Source organism: Schistocerca americana, chromosome 6 (assembly GCF_021461395.2).
Source record: "Schistocerca americana isolate TAMUIC-IGC-003095 chromosome 6, iqSchAmer2.1, whole genome shotgun sequence".
Taxonomy (NCBI): Eukaryota; Metazoa; Arthropoda; class Insecta; order Orthoptera; family Acrididae; genus Schistocerca; species Schistocerca americana.
Window position 1 is genome coordinate 55282965 of NC_060124.1, and position 17243 is coordinate 55300207.

A 17243-nucleotide genomic window follows, 5' to 3' on the forward strand; every position below is an offset into this window, starting at 1 on the left:
TAAAAAATTTTATGTTCGCCGATGACATTGTAATTCTGTCAGAGACAGCAAAGGACTCGGAACAGCAGTTGAACGGAATGGACAGTGTCTTGAAAGGAGGATATAAGATGAACATCAACAAAAGCAAATCGAGGATAATGGAATGTAGTCGAATTAAAAATCGGGTGATGCTGAGGGTATTAGATTAGGGAATGAGACACTTAAAGTAGTAAAGGAGTTCTGCTATTTGGGGAGCAAAATAACTGATGATGGTCGAAGTAGAGAGGAAATAAAATTTAGACTGGCAATGGCAAGGAAAGCGTTTCTGAAGAAGAGAAATTTGATAACATAGAGTATAGATTTAAGTGTCAGGAACTCGTTTCTGAAAGTATTTGTATGGAGTGTAGCCATGTATGAAAGTGAACCATGGACGATAAATAGTTTGGACAAGAAGAGAATAGGAGCTTTCGAAATGTGGTGCTACAGAAGAATGCTGAACATTAGATGGGTCGATCACATAACTAATGAGGAGGTATTGAACAGAATTGGGGAGAAGAGGAATTTGTGGCACAACTTGACTATAAGAAGGGATCGCTTGGTAGGACATGTTCTGAGGCGTCAAGGGATCACCAATTTAGGATTGGACGGCAGCGTGGAGGGTAAAAATCGTAGAGGGAGACCAAGAGATGAATACACCAAGCAGATTCAGAAGGATGTAGGTTGCAGTAGGTACTGGGAGATGAAGAAGTTTGCACAGGATAGAGTAGCATGGAGAGCTGCATCAGACCATTCTCAGGACTGAAGACCACAACAACAGCTCCTATTTGGAACAAGAGCGAAAGCCGCAGGGAGTGGTCGTGCGGTTAGAGGTGCCATGTCAGTAATTACGCGACACCTCCCGCCTGCGGTTCGAGTGCTCCATCGGGCATCAGGGCGTGTGTTTTGTTCTTAGCGTAAGTTAGTTGAAGTGGTGTGGAAGGCTAAGGTCCGCTGATTTCAGCAGTTTGGTCCATTAGAAATTCACACATACCTGAACATTTTGAACAAGAGGAAACCGTATATATAATAGCCTCACTCCATCGCAGTGCGACTAAATGAAATAATTCTCGAGCGCTCACATTCTCCTGGGAGAATGTCTTCCATTTGTCCACCGGCGCTGGAAATCACACCCAGGCAAGAATTCGTGTCACTGAATCTGAACGCAGCGTACGCTCCATCGAAGACAAGTGGAATCATTTGGCAGCATACCGCCTCTAACCTATATCGTTTTTCGTGTTTTATATTCCCTTGTGGCTTTGCTGCTCCTCTTCCCGGAACTGTGGAGACGCGGCGGCAAGATAAAAACCTAGACGGTGGTAGGGGACGTGAAATGTCACGTACGGCCCCGGCAATCGGTGCGCAGTTCTTGCCGCGAGGTTGGCGGCGCTGCGCGGCGCGGCGCGGCGCGGCGCGGCGGGCTCTTCTGCGCCAGTGGTCCCAACCCAGCCGCAGCCCTGAAGAAATAGCGCGCGCTCCGGCGCCGAGATTGCGGCCGAGCTGTCGTGCGCCGCATACCGCCGTCCCGACGGCCCGCCGCTCCTCAGAAGTACGGTCACTAAAAAGGAGCGCGCGTGCCAAGGCGGCGACCGCGGGCCCTTCCCACCTTCTTGCAGATAACAGAATACGAAGCAAAAGTTCTACCCTTCGTTATTTTAATGCTCGTGCATCTGCAGAAGCACGAGCATTATGGAAATCTTCTTTTGGGTAACCGGCTTTCTGCTTGTTTGGTAAGAACATAATAAAAGCAGTTGGACAGCTCATTTAGATAATTTTTCAACTGGGAATGTCTGGCTTAAATTGAATGTCCTGTATGAAAATTTTAAAGAAAGATACAAAGAGCTAGAAAAGTCCGAAATTTATGTTTGTGACAGACGTATGTGCGATCTATAACTACGTCCAGAGCTCGAAGAATATAAAGGGTATATCAGGGCAGATATTTTTGTGTGTGTTGCAGTAATAGGGTCTATGCATACACATCCGTGTGTTGGTTGTTTTTTCTCTGTGTCGAACAGTCTTGTGAAAACACGTCCCATAATTTACTACCATAAACCAGGTACACTTTGTCCGATTTTTTGATTCAGGTGTGTTTATCATGAGCCGGCCGTGGTGGCCAAGCGGTTAAAGGCGCTACAGCCTGGAACCGCACGGCCGCTACGGTCGCAGGTACGAATCCTGCCTCGGGCATGGATGTGTGTGATGTCCTTAGGTTAGTTAGGTTTAAGTAGTTCTAAGTTCTAGGGGACTGATGACCTTAGAAGTTAAGTCCCATAGTGCTCAGAGCCAAATTTGTTCATCATGAGTGTTTTTAACGCCTGTGATATTTATGTTAGTTAACATAGCTGACAAGTGCGAGAATTATCGCAGAATCAGCTTAACATCTCATGCATCGAAGCTGCTTATAAGAATAATATACAGAAGAATGGAAAAGAAAATTGAGAACGCGCTGGGTGACGATCAGTTTGGCTTTAGGAAAAGTAAAGGGACGAGAGAGGCAATTCTGACGTTACGGCTAATAATGGAAGCAAGGCTAAAGAAAAATCAAGACACTTTCATAGGATTTGTCGACCTGGAAAAAGCGTTCGACAATATGAAGTGGTGCAAGCTGTTCGAGATTCTGAAAAAAGTAGGGGTAAGCTATAGGGAGAGACGGGTCATATACAACATGTACAACAACCAAGAGGGAATAATAAGAGTGGACGATCAAGAACGAAGTGCTCGTATTAAGAAGGATGTAACACAAGGCTGTAGCCTTTCGCCCCTACTCTTCAATCCGTACATCGAGGGAGCAATTATGGAAATAAAAGAAAGGTTCAGGAGTGGAATTAAAATACAAGGTGAAAGGATATCAATGATACGATTCGCTGATGACATTGCTATCCTGAGTGAAAGTGAAGAAGAATTAAATGATCTGCTGAACGGAATGAACAGTCTAATGAGTACACAGTATGGTTTGAGAGTAAATCGGAGAAAGACGAAGATAATGAGAAGTAGTAGAAATGAGAACAGCGAGAAACATAACATCAGGATTGATGGTCACGAAGTCAATGAAGTTAAGGAATTCTGCTACCTAGGAAGTAAAATAACCAATGACGGACGGAGCAAGGAGGACATCAAAAGCAGACTCGCTATGGCAAGAAAGGCATTTCTGGCCAAGAGAAGTCTACTAATATCAAATACCGGCCTTAATTTGAGGATGACATTTCTGAGGATGTACGTCTGGAGTACAGCATTGTATGATAGTGAAACATGGACTGTGGGAAAACCGGAACAGAAGAGAATCGAAGCATTTGAGATGTGGTGCTATAGACGAATGTTGAAAATTAGGTGGACTGATAAGGTAAGGAATGAGGAGGTTCTACGCAGAATCGGAGAGGAAAGGAATATGTGGAAATCACTGATAAGGAGAAGGGACAGGATGATAGGACATCTGCTAAGACATGAGGGAATGACTTCCATGGTACTAGAGGGAGCTGTAGAGGGCAAAAACTGTAGAGGAAGACAGAGATTGGAATATGTCAATCAAATAATTGAGAATTGAGGATGTAGGTTGCAAGTGCTACTCTGAGATGAAGAGGTTAGCACAGGAAAGGAATTCGTGGCGGGCCGCATCAAACCAGTCAGTAGACTGATGACAAAAAAAAAAAAAAAAAAAAAAAAAAAAAAAAAAAAAAAAAAAAAAAAAATTATTTCGATTTCGTACAACACGGTTTCTAAAATTCACAGGAAGAAATGCAAAAAAGGAATTGTAGGTGGTCAGAGGTGGCATAGATTATGGGATACACCGACCGGCCAATACTTCCACCATAACTGTCACCTATCATACAATTTGTGATCAATATTTCGAAAACATAATGAAATTTTGATAACCCGAAATAAATACATCGATTTAAAGCTTTCTTATGTGCTTTATTAAGTCTCATAAAAGATAAAAAACCTAAATGGTACATAAATCAAATAGCGTGATCCATAATGATAATTATGAAATTGTAAATTTGTAGTAAGTTCTATGGGACTAAACTTCTGAGGTCATTAGTCCCTAGGATTACACACTACTTAACCCAAATTATACTAACTCAGGCAAACGACAACACGGACACACCCATGCCCAAGGGAGGACTCGAACCTCCGACGTAGGGAGCCGCGTGAACCGCGGCTAGGCGACCTAGACCGCACGGCTACACCGCGCGGCCAAAATTATAAATGTGATGAAAGTTACTAGGATGAAGTATCGCACATACAGCTCGGAATTTACTTGAGGAGAATACCTTCAATTTCATCCACCTTTGACATACGAGGGAAAGTCAAAATTACATACACTTTTGTCATAACGTTTGTTACATTGCGAACGTCGTCTTCTTCCCTCACACATGTGATTTTTATAGTGTTGTGGTAATGCCGTGACAGTTTCATCGTATTTGCGCCGTTGTTCTTCCTTCTGTTGCAGATATAGCACAGCCGCTCTACTAGAAGTGTGCACCAAAGAGGAACAACGGGCGGTGATCCGATTCCTCTGGTCGGACGGTGTCAAAGAGGCAGACATTCATCGCAGAGTATCATCGCAATATGGGAGAAGTGCACCATCACGTAAAACTGTGTTTTTGTGGATCGAGAAGTTTAAAAGTGGTCGAACAAGTGTAACGCATGAAGAGGGAGCGGGGCGGCCATCAACCTCCACTACAGATGACAACATTCAGCAAGCTCGAGAGATGGTTCTGACGAATAGGCGAATCACTATCGATGAGGTCGCATCCGCTTTGAACATCAGCCATGGCTCCGCCCATCACATCATCCACGACGAGCTCTGTTTCCATAAGGTCTGTGCACGGTGGTTACCAAGATTGCTTACCGACGGCCGTAAGCTCACCCGTCAACGTGTCTGTCAACACTTACTCACTCGCTTCAACAACGAAGGTGATGCATTTTTGAGCAGGTCACCGGGGATGAAACATGGGTGCACCAGTACGAACCTGAGTCAAAACGCGGGAGTATACTGTGGAAGCACCCTGGATCGCCGACGAGGAAAAGATTCAAGACGGGGCCACTCGCAGGAAAGGTTGTATTAACTGTGTTTTTGGACTCACAGGAGCCCATACTCGCAGAGTTCATGGAAAAAGGAACGACTATCAACAGAGCGGGGTATAGTGAATTGTTGGAAAAGAAGCAAACGTCGAGGTTTGCTGTCGAAGAAGGTGTTGGTGTTACACGACAATGCACCGCCACACACGGCCAGTCACACCATTAAAACCATCGACAAGATGAAATCTGAGGTATTGGAACACCCTCCCTACAGCCCAACCCTTGCTCTATGTGACTTTCACTTGTTTGGGCCACTCAAGGATGATTTGCATGGTCGCCAATTTGCTTCAGATGTGGACGTGCGAAATGCTGTGCAAAAGTGGCTTCACGACCAACCGAAAACCTTTTATTTGAAACGAATACGTAAGCTCGTTGACCGTTGGGCCAAGTGAATTGAGAAGGAGGGAGATTACGTAGAAAAATGATGTGCATTGCATATCCCTTGCTTTATGTAAATAAACGATAGAATAAAAAGTGTAGATAATTTTTTACTTTCCCTCGTAAATACTCATTTCGAAACACCCAGCGCAGTTACAACTAAGTTTATCTGTTCTTCATGAGTTGAACCAATATCTGGCACTTTTGTCCAAACTTCATTCCTTGTTTCCGGAGATATTTGACATCATACACGTGTGTTAAACCCGGATCAGTGCCAGGACCACAACAGCTTCCAGTTTCAGCAATATTTGACGGACATTTCTTTACCTTAGTTGTAGCCACATCAATAATTACCAATGAGCATTCATCTATACACCGATTGTTAATGTATGTATTCCTTAGTTCCGCATTGCCATTGGTATCAACACTGTTCAACAAACTGTGTATCTGTTATTCTGAGGCAACAATGACCAGTGGTCATAGTAACACGAAAACAGAGAAATCGTGCACATGAGCTCAGAAATCGTAATATACTGGCAGATGTATACATGTGAATAAAAAACTAATCACTGATCTCTTTTGAGGATTAATCGAAGAAAATATCTGATGTATTTTAAGAAACCGATGGCTTAGTCTGTCGTTTAAGACTGGACGAATTTTAAGGAATTTTAACATTAAGAGTGTGTTCCGCCCACCTTCTAAGATAAGGGCACTACTCGGCTCTGTGAAAGATGATCTGGGGTTTAGGAAACCCAGTGTATCCAAAATTAGGTGTCAATGTGGGAAGGCTTACATTGGCCGTTCAATTCCCACAGTGCATGACAGGTGTGTGGAACATCGCCGTCATACGAGGCTACAACAGCCGGAAAAATCGGCAGTAGCAGAAGACTGCTTAAACGAGGGACACAGTATGAAATTTGATGAAACTGTGGTATTTGTCATCATTTCCGGTATTTGGAACAGTGTCTATAAAGAGGCGATTGAAATTAGGTTGGCAGATAATTTAATCAACAGAGACAATGAGTATCCTCTTAGCAAGTCGTGGAATCCTGTATTATCTCGCATCAAAACTGAGCGCTCTTCGATGCGGCCCTGAGTGCGATATATCGTTGCCAGCAGTGTTCTACTAAGGGCGGCGCCACCTCCCTGTCTTGGAGGGCAGCAACCGTGATGGGCGGCGCATGCGCTGTGTACTAAACGGTGGCCTATATAGGACGTCAATTTGCATCCTGGCGTCAGTTCTTAGAGAGACTCATCAGCAGAAGCAGCGTTCTCCTGAAGATTGGATCGCCGAAATATCGAGTCAAGTTGATTTTAGGATCCAGCAGCCAACCCGAAGAGACTTTCAAGATTTATTACGCCGGGAAAGCCTACATAGTCATATGCTAACCGTTTTGTATCCATGCATCCACACTTCAACACCTGACTTGCTGCCCAGGGGAAAATAAGCATTAATGGCTTGCTCGTGCCACATGTACTTTAAGGTACTAACCAACCTAAAAACATACTACTCCTAATACTTATAATTGTTCGTATTGAAATGAAAAAAAAACTGATGCAATTTTTCTGAATACACTGTTCTCAAGGTACCAATAAAATTGATCTGTGCTTAATCTCATTAAACCCTACAACCACTCCAGTGATAAATATAAAAGTTTACCAGCGACACACTATTATTTGCAGTAATTATTGCACAACAGTACCAACCAATATATATACACTCACATTGCATATACATTCTTAACAATTGTGAGTTGCCATACAACATACAAGTGCTATTTTGTTCATCTTCTAATCTGTTGCGAAATGGAAACCACAGTGAAAATAAAAAAAAATTATTTCTAACAATTAGCTACACCTTCCTGCTACTTCTCTACAAGGTCACCGCTCCGAGTTAGACATTTTTTGTAGCGTTTTACCAACTTTCCAGAAGCTTGCTGTTGGAAGCAGACACCTGTACTTTCTGCCCATTACCTGCGCTGGTCTGCAGCTCGTTGTCTGTGCCAAAATTCTGTCCATATAGGCAGTGTTTCGTGTGAGTAAAGAGATGAAAATCGAAGAATCAACGTCCAGGACGTGTATCGGGTGACCACACTTCCCATCAAAAACGCTGCAGGAATGTATCTCTGGCAGCTGCAGTGAGTTCTCTTAACACTGGCCCACTTTGTTGTTGTGCGTGGGAGTTACGTTATGTGTGTTGCGTGAAATCAGGCGGAAACGCTTAATGGATGACAAAATGCACTTCACACTTGGCAGGGAACTCTGTTGTTCTAGGCATCTTTATTTGCTCAGTGTGCACTCAGAACTGAAAAGAGTTGACGTGATACAATCAGCGACCATGCTTGAGATGCATCAACGCTAAGCTTCATTGGATTTTCACCATGGTTTTAATTTCGCGACATCGGAGGTTAAAAAAAAAAAATGGACCTTGTAGCTGTGTAAAGTTCCTACTGCAACATGATGCGGACCTTTTTTTCCTCTCTCAGACACACACACACACACACACACACACACACACACACACACACACATATATATATATATATATATACATATATATATATATATATATATATATATATATATATATAAAACTCATATATAATTGTGTTCTGTCCCCTCCCTATCTCTGCACACAAAGTGCGAACTTTGATAACACGAACAAATGAAGTAAATGAGTCATCTACAGGACAAAATAATGCCTATTGCAAAGTAAGATACCCGTTACATACTGAAATTACATTTTTGTCATGACATATGTAATTTGACTGGCTCGCAATACATTTATTATCCTTTTTGGTCATACCCACCAGCAGATCAAACTAACATCTGAAACATATATTACGTCAACAACTGTACTCTATGTTACAGTACCAAGCTGCTTTTCCACAAAGATACAGTAATATGTATAGAGAAAATTTCGATCATTGTTCCATAATCAGTCAATAACAGACATAAGTCGACATTGTAGTTAATGGACAAGAATCAGGGATAGCATCATAAGAGAACTGAAAACTTGTTGTTCAGGGTGACAAGCGAAACAACAAACATTAAGAGCCCCATGAGGCAGGATCACTGTGTGCGATGCACTGTGCTACAGGAGCTCTACACCAGTGACGCACTGCATGACGTCTTCTACACACCATCCCAACATCTACAGTACAAGAGTAGGGAATGTATGGAAGCTGGCGAAAGCTTGCTTTGGTCTAGAGCGGGTAGTATGAGAGATAGCATGCTATTTACTCAAGTATTATAGTTATTTTTGCTCGGAAGGCTTATCTCAAACTGTCTAAAAAAAAGGGGTCTCAGTTTTTTACGATCTAAAGTGTGACCGTGCGGTTCTAGGCGCTCCAGTCTGGAACCGCGCGACCGCTACGGTCGCAGGTTCGAATACTGCCTCGGGCATGGATGTGTGTGATGTCCTTAGGTTAGTTAGGTTTAAGTAGTTCTAAGTTCTAGGGGACTGATGACCTCAGATGTTAAGTCCCATAGTGCTCAGAACCATTTGAATTTGTTCTTCGATAAGATGGGTAGACATTACAACCCCTCCAACTTTTTACAGGCTTTTATTGACCTCCGCTATTTGTCGTTTTGGTTGTAAGTTTTCATTCATCGCTTGATGTATTTTATGTTATCTATCGGAACTGAAATTTTGTATCTATGTATGAGATTTATGAAACTGCTGGATGAAAATATAGGACAGAATATCAAAGATTTGAGGCTAACTATAACATTCAAGAATCAACATTTTCAGCACCGATATCTGAATGTTTTCAGATCTACAGTGCATCAACTGCTGAACATTTAAACTAAATGCTTGTTTCTCTTAAGATATTCATTTCAACATTTCTTTTGAAGTATTCGTATTACAAGTTTCTTTTTCTGCGTTTATAAGTATGTGGATGCACGCGTAAACTGTTACGTGGTTCAGAGAAATAAATATTTTAAAAAGTTGCATTAAAGCTTCAGTTGTTAGAAGACTCGAGAATATATGCTAGAATCACATAAATTTGACCCAAGATTTCATTTACTTTACCGAATAAAATGTATTCATTTGATTCTTTTGTTTCCCAGAACAGTGTTTAGCATAACGTTGAGTGTTCTCGAAATAGCTACCCACAGTTACGGTTTGAGTGTTAAAGATTTTTTTATGAAAGTACGAAGAAGAATTATATTTCTGCATTATATTAAAGTTCCAAAAAAATGGTTCAAATAGCTCAGAGCACTATGGGACTTAAATTCTGAGGTCATCAGTCTCCTAGAACTTAGAACTACTTAAACCTAACTAACCTAAGGACATCACTCACATCCATGCCCGAGGCAGGATTCGAACCCGCGACCGCAGCAGTCGCGCGGTTCCAGACTGTAGCGCCTAGAACCGCTCGGCCATCCCGGCCGGCATTAAAGTTACATTCCTTCTTGAAAGCCAGTCACCAAACCACTCACAACTTTTGGGGCATTACAGTTTTCGGTTCTACACGATTCAGCATTAATAAATATCAACAATAACAAGTACGCAAAAGGAAAAATAATCGAATTAAGCCACTCAGAACCATCTAAAGGCAATGGATATTTGCTACTGTCCCAGAGGAACTGGTACATGTCAGAGAGCAGACTTGGCCCTGATGTTAGGAGGTAATCAGCAATCAAATCCAAAGATTGGCATCAGTGCCACTTTTGACGGAGTGTGTTGCTGATCTGTTGTTGTGTCCTTCAGTTCGGAGTTTGACTTGGCACCTCAACACGCTAGTCCATCCTGCGTAAGCATCTTCCACTCATGCCTGCTGGAACCACATCCACTTACACTTGCTCACTGTAACCATTCTTTGGTGTCCATCTACAATTTTTGCACTCTATACTTCCTTCCAATTTAACGATTCTTTGACGACTCCTTTCAGTCAAGCCGTGTCACTCACTTCCTTTCTCCCAGAGTCGATTTAGAAATTCTTCGTCTTCTCACTTAATCTACAGCATTCTTCTCTAGTACCTCACTTCGAAAGCTTCAATTTTCTTTCTGTCTGTACCGTTCATCGCCCACGTTGCTCTTCCACACAAAACTATAGATCTGAAAAATATTTTCAAAAGGACTTCCTAATATTTAAATTTACGTTGGATGTTAAAAATCTTCCATTTTCAGAAAATCCAGCAATCGTGTATCTGAATTTGTATATTCTGCACCTATGGTCTAGTGACAGCATCCCTGGCTGATGGTCGAAACGTTGTGGCTCAGGGGATCCAACGCAGTCACTATTTACGTTTTCGATCAAATTCAACAGCAATGTCAGGCGAAGGTTACAAGTAGGCATCCCTGTCCTGCCAGTGGCATTGCCAAAGAGGGTCGAGGAGGCGACAGAGATTAACGCGACCTTCTTGACCGTATGGTGTGAACCTGCTATTAGAAGTAAGAAGAAGCAGCACTTATAAATGCCACGAGGACGCAAAAAGCAATGGAAACCACTGTAGTATAATCGCCGAATGTGTAGCAGCAGGACTTGCGCCTAGTACCTGAAAAATTGTCTTGATATTTTCTCCTTCGGCAAAACACTGTGGCTGGGAAGTTACAAAATCTGAGAAAAGGAATGCAAGCGGCGATATAGGTATATAAGGGGCCACTGAAGTACAGATGATAAAAATTTCTGCTAAACGAACATAGTGTAATGGGAAAAATATGAGAAAATTGAATAACTGGAAAGCAAGGGTCAATGTAGGTATGTAAGGGGCCAATGGAGTAAAGATGTAGATAAAAAATTTCTGGTGAACGAAAAATGGTAAACTAGAGTGGTTTTCGTTAGAATTTAAAAGCAGGACAGAGCGTGAGCATTAACAGTAATAGGGCTGTTCTCATCTAAATCGACAGCCAGCGAACGCCAGTAACAATAGTTCAGGTATACATGTCGACGTAGCAAGCTGAAGATGAAGCAAAAGAGAAAATATAAATTCAGCGGATAATTAATGAAAAGGGGTGTGATAATCTAACAATGATGGGGGATGTGAACATGACATTAATGGAACAGAATATAGTGTTACGGGTAAATATGGGCTTGATAGTCGTACTGAGACTAACAGAGTTCTTCAATAAATTTCAGCTAGTAACAATGTCTACATTGTTCAAAAATCACAAATCAATCAAAAATCACGGTCCAGTGAGAGTAATAAGAGCACCCCCTATGTTCGACGTCGACTTGGAGGAATAACCACTCACAAACAGCAAGTGACAGCACTAGCGGTGGAGGGAATATAATGCGGTTGCGGGAGTCACAGAAAGCAGTACAGTCGTTGTCGTAATGCGGAAACGGAGCGAATTATGACTTCCAAAACGTCACGATCGTTGGCTTGGCTGATCGCATGCCGTCGTGGTTAAGGTATTCCGTGCATCCCAAAATGGCGCCGAGGCAAATGTGGCGCATCACGGGCGATAGATGACAGGGGTGAACGAGGACTGTGGTAATGAGTATGGGCGAATAGTGCAATTGCTGGGCAACTGACCGCCAAGAAGAATCTAAGGGATACTAACAGCGACTCTTCAAGGACCGTTTAGCGAACTTCGGTGCGTATGGGCTTCTGCTAGCAGGTGCTTGCTTCATGCACCCATGCTGATTGCGGTTCATCAGCGACTAAGCCTGGATTTGCACGCCAATATTTCAATTGGACGTCCGCTGAGAGTTGATAGGTGGCCTTTTCCGTTGACTCACGTTTTATGTTCCACCGGACAGATGGACGTTAGCATGTTCGGAGTTGAACGTCTGAAAGCAAACACACAGTATCAATCGTGGGAATTGTCGAGGCCGGAGGAGGAAGCGTTATGGCCTGGGGAATGTTTTCGTGGCAATCCATGGGTGATATCGTCATTGTGGCCACGGTGGATGAATCCAAGTACGCATCTGTCCTCAAGGACATGTGCATCCTTACATGCAGTATGCTTTCCATGGCATGTAGGTATCTAACAGCAGGAGAATGCAACGTGTCAAACAACTAGCAGTCTACGTTCGTGGTTCGAAGGTCGCCAGAATGAGTTTACCCTACATCCCTGGCTGCCAAAGTCTGTGAATTTAAAACGAACCAAGGGCCTATAGGACCATCTATATCAGGCTGTTCGCGTCAAGGATCCCCAACCGAGGAATGTAGTGCAGCTGGTTATGGCACGGGAGTCGGCATGGCTTCTCATCCTTCGCTGACTTTTCCTCCATGCCTCGAAGCGGTTCGCATTGCAACAGGTGGTTTTCTGGATTATGACAGGTGGTCACATTTATGTGACCAGACAGTGTAGTTGGATAAGGCTGTAGATACTCCGATGATAAATACCACAGTATGCAGCTCAACTGAAGACTCTTATTGATGTCTTTTTATAAAGAGCAATCACAGATGTGGAAAGACAAAAATTTGTATTAGGAAGATCACTGCAAAGGAAACCTCGGTAATGGAACAAATACTTCAGATGAGCAAACAAAGAGAAGAACCTCCAGGAATAGACAGGAAAATAGCAATGAAACACGGTAGCTAGGAGAGGCTAGATTCGGTTTGGACAGGGCCTGCCGGCCGTTGTGGCCGTGCGGTTCTACGCACTTCAGTCTGGAACCGCATGACCGCTACGGTAGCAGGTTCGAATGTGTGTGACGTCCTTAGGTTAGTTAGGTTTAAGTAGTTCTAAGTTCTAGGGGACTGATGACCACAGATATTAAGTCCCATAGTGCTCAGAGCCATTTGAACCATTTGGACAGGGCCTTACACAGTTACCATCGGTTGTTCAGATTTTTGTTTATTAGATCACATACACTTTATTTGGAACCAACTGCAAATGAGGTTGACAATAAGGAGCAATTATCAAATTTGACTATTAAGACACAATGTCCATTAAAAAAATTCTTAAGCAAGTTGTACTCAGGGCTGAAGGTCTTATTGACCAAAAATTCAAATTATTTGATGGCTGAAGACCGAAATAGTAATAAGTCAAAAACAATTTGATGGCTGAAGGCCTGGATAGAAAATTCTTAAAAATAGTCAAACTTCTCCAAGAAATACCAAAATATTTTTAAAGAAAAAACAATCATCAAAATGTTACTATTAAAAGACAATATCTAATTCTTAAGACAAATTGCATTCACGGCTGAAGGCCTTATCGACAAGAAATTCAAATTAAATGTCGGCTGAAAACCCCAATAGTAATAACTCAAAATTAAAATATTTAAAAAAAACAGTATCTACAATCTGATCAAACCAAGTGAGAAGTGGGCCTCAGACAGTGCTACAAGAATCAGCCTGGGAATGTCGCTCAACTTCGCAACCGATGAGACAGGCTACCAAGAGTTTTATACACTTGACGGGATGGCAACTCAAATTAGGGACAGTTTAAACATATACCAACATTCTTACAAAATTTACCCAACGTCTGGTAACCAACACAATGATGGAATAACCCAGGCAAAGCGGAACCAGCAGACAGCACTGCATCTTCAGAATCCAGTGTTTAGAACATACAGAAGCAGAAGGAACCACTACGACCAAAGCAGTCCAACAGTAACAACATATCCAAAGCACAATCAAGGAGGTTGTCTAGCTACACGCCTTACCGGACAGCACTGGCAAGGCGAGGAAAGGTACACTGCTGCAAAAAAAACGCTAACCTCCAGGGCAGGTAACCGGGACGTTAGCGTCCACTTGGCAGGAAAATAGCGCTGTTTGAACTTCATCAATAAACGCAAGGAATTCAATGATTAATAGTGAGAAGTGGAGGATGGCTAACTAATTTCGCCAACTCCAAACACTACACTCGTTGTTCTTCATCTCAGCCACTCTGCGAGCAGCAACACGTGAAGAAATAGTGTGATCTCACAATAGTGGAGGTTTCACCACTGGGTTAATGTTCACTCAACTCAAACGTCCCGAGTCCAGTGGAGAACAAGATTGTAGCACTCGCAACTAAAGTCCCTCGATCCGGCAGTGCCTGCGTGTCGCCAGCAGTCCCGGCATGTCCTCGCGCTCCCGGACCCCACTGCTGCTCCGTCCCAACTGAACTCTCTGACACACTTCGACCCAGAAAACGCTTGACTCCTCTCCAAAGATAGTACCACGTTACTAGATATCGCTAACCGCTGCTGTTGCTACTAATGAACAGACAATGCTAGCAAATGTAGTGGCACCAGTAAACACAAGAAAAAAAACGAGATGCCACTATCCCTGTTACACGATGGGATGCAGTGTTGGAGTAAAGTATCTAAAAGAGCTATGGAAGACTTAGTTTCACACAATGCAGAACCGATAGTTGAAATTCCAACGGAATTTCTTAAACAGTTGATAGAAGTGACAGTCAAATGACTATTCAAGTTAATGTGTAGAGCGTTTGACAATTGAGACATACCATCACTCTTTCGGAAAACAGCACACACACATATCCGAAGATAGCAAGGAGATTCAAATAATTTTAAAATAGATATACAAAACTGACTGACAATCCATATAGCCATATATGGTCAGTCGTAAAGGAAGTTGCTGGTCTGCAGAGTCAGGTCGAGGATATAGAATCAGTGCGTAGTGGGAATGTCCGTGTTACTGATAAGTCGCATATATGTACAGTATTTAATAATCACTTTCTGAATATAGCAGGTGAACTAAATAGAAACCTAGTCCCAACAGGGAATCAAATAGCGCTCTTAGAAAAAAGTGTTCCGAGACTGTTACCTGAAATGCTCCTCCATGATACTGACAAGAGGGAGATTGAGTTAATAATTAAATCACTAAAGACCAAGAACTCTCATGGATATGACGGGGTATCTAGCAGAATACTGAAGTATTGTTCTACGTATGTTAGCCCAGATGTCAGCCATATCTGTAACTTTTCCTTTAGGAGTGGTCGATTTCCTGACCGATTAAAGTACTCGGTAGTGAAACCACTTTATAAAAAGGGAGACATTGATAATGTTGACAATTTTAGACCTATTTCTATGCCATCGGTGTTTGCTAAAGTTATCGAGAAGGTTGTATATACAAGGTTACTGGAGCATTTAAATTCACATAATTTGCTGTCAAATGTTCAGTTTGGTTTTAGAAATGGTTTAACAACTGAAAATGCTATATTCTCTTTTCTCTGTGAGGTTTTGGACGGATTAAATAAAAGGTTGCGAACGCTAGGTGTTTCCTTTGATTTAACGAAGGCTTTTGAATGTGTTGACTACAAAATATTACTGCAGAAGTTGGACCATTATGGAGTAAGGGGAGTAGCTTACAATTGGTTCGCCTCTTACTTTAAGAACAGAAAGCAGAGGGTAATTCTCCGCAATATTGAGAGTGGTAGTGATGTTCAGTCCCAATGGGGCACTGTTAAGTGGGGCGTCCCCCAAGGGTCGGTGCTGGGGCCACTGCTGTTTCTTATTTATATAAATAATATGCCTTCTAGTATCACAGGTGATTCAAAAATATTTCTGTTTGCTGATGACACCAGCTTGATAGTGAAGGATCTTGTGTGTACTATTGAAACAGTAACAAATAATGTAGTTCATGAAATAAGTTCGTGGTTTGTGGAAAATAATTTGATGCTAAATCACAGTAAGACTCAGTTTTCACAGTTTCTAACTCAGAATTCAACAAGAACCGATATTTTGATCAGACAGAATAGGCATATTATAAGCGAGACAGAACAGTTCAAGTTCCTAGGCGTTCGGATAGATAGTAAGCTGTTGTGGAAAGCCCATGTCCAGGATCTTGTTCAGAAGCTAAATGCTGCTTTATTTACCATTAGAACAGTATCGGAAATAAGTGACACTTCAACACGAAAAGTAGTCTACTTCGCATATTTTCATACGCTTATGTCGTATGGTATTATTTTTTGGGGTAACTCTTCTGGTTCAAAAAGGGTATTTTTGGCTCAAAAACGGGCTGTTCAAGCTATATGTGGTGTAAGTTCGAGAACCTCTTGTCGACCCTCATTCAAAAATCTCGGAATTCTGACATTGCCCTCACAGTACATATTTTCTTTAATGTCGTTTGTTGTTAGCAATATTAGCCTATTCCCAAGAGTTAGCAGCTTTCACTCAGTTAATACTAGGCAGAAATCAAATCTGCATGTAGAATGCACTTCCTTGACTCTTGTGCAGAAAGGAGTGCAGTATTCTGCTGCATCCATTTTCAATAAGCTACCACAAGAACTCAAAAATCTTAGCAGTAGCCCAAACTCTTTTAAGTCTAAACTGAAGAGTTTCCTCATGGCTCACTCCTTCTATTCTGTCGAGGAGCTCCTGGAAGAGCTAAAAAATTAAGCAAATCCCAGTGTTACATTGTTGATTTTCTTCATTTAAGCTTACGACTTGTCGCCAGAATATGTTTTTTTATATTTCATTTTATCTGTTTCTAATATCGTGTTATAATTTCATGTATTGACTCGTTCCATGACCATGGAGACTTCTCCTTAATTTGGTCCCACGGAACAATAAATAAATAAATAAAATAAATAGTACAACAGATCCTTAAATACAAGTGTTAAAAATATTATAATGTAAAACTGAATGAAAATGCCAATAGTCCACTGCAAACGGACTTATTTATTTACTTAAGTTGTTTAAATCCCACACAACTGGTTTCGCAGCTTTCAAGTTGCAACTTCTGATGTATATAAATTCTATATCACGTGGTATAGGGAGTTACAGAATGAGTGGCTACACAAAATTCTCAGCCCTCCTCAACTGATAAAAATTATCATCAGTGATGAATGTTTATTCATGTTAAAATAACGAACTGTCATCAATTTGCACATTATAATATGTTCCTGTCAGCGTATGACA

General features: G+C 41.9%; 1 protein-coding gene across 1 annotated transcript in view; it reads right to left on the bottom strand.

Annotated features, from left to right (window-relative positions):
* Positions 1–1256: 1256 nt before the first annotated feature.
* LOC124619954 (neuropeptide SIFamide receptor-like) overlaps positions 1257–17243 on the bottom strand; it is a 657708-nt gene continuing 641721 nt past the window's right edge. The window contains exon 3 of the mRNA XM_047146616.1: positions 1257–1472. Within this exon, the coding sequence (XP_047002572.1) occupies positions 1257–1472 (216 nt within the window). The remainder of the gene's footprint in view (positions 1473–17243) is intronic.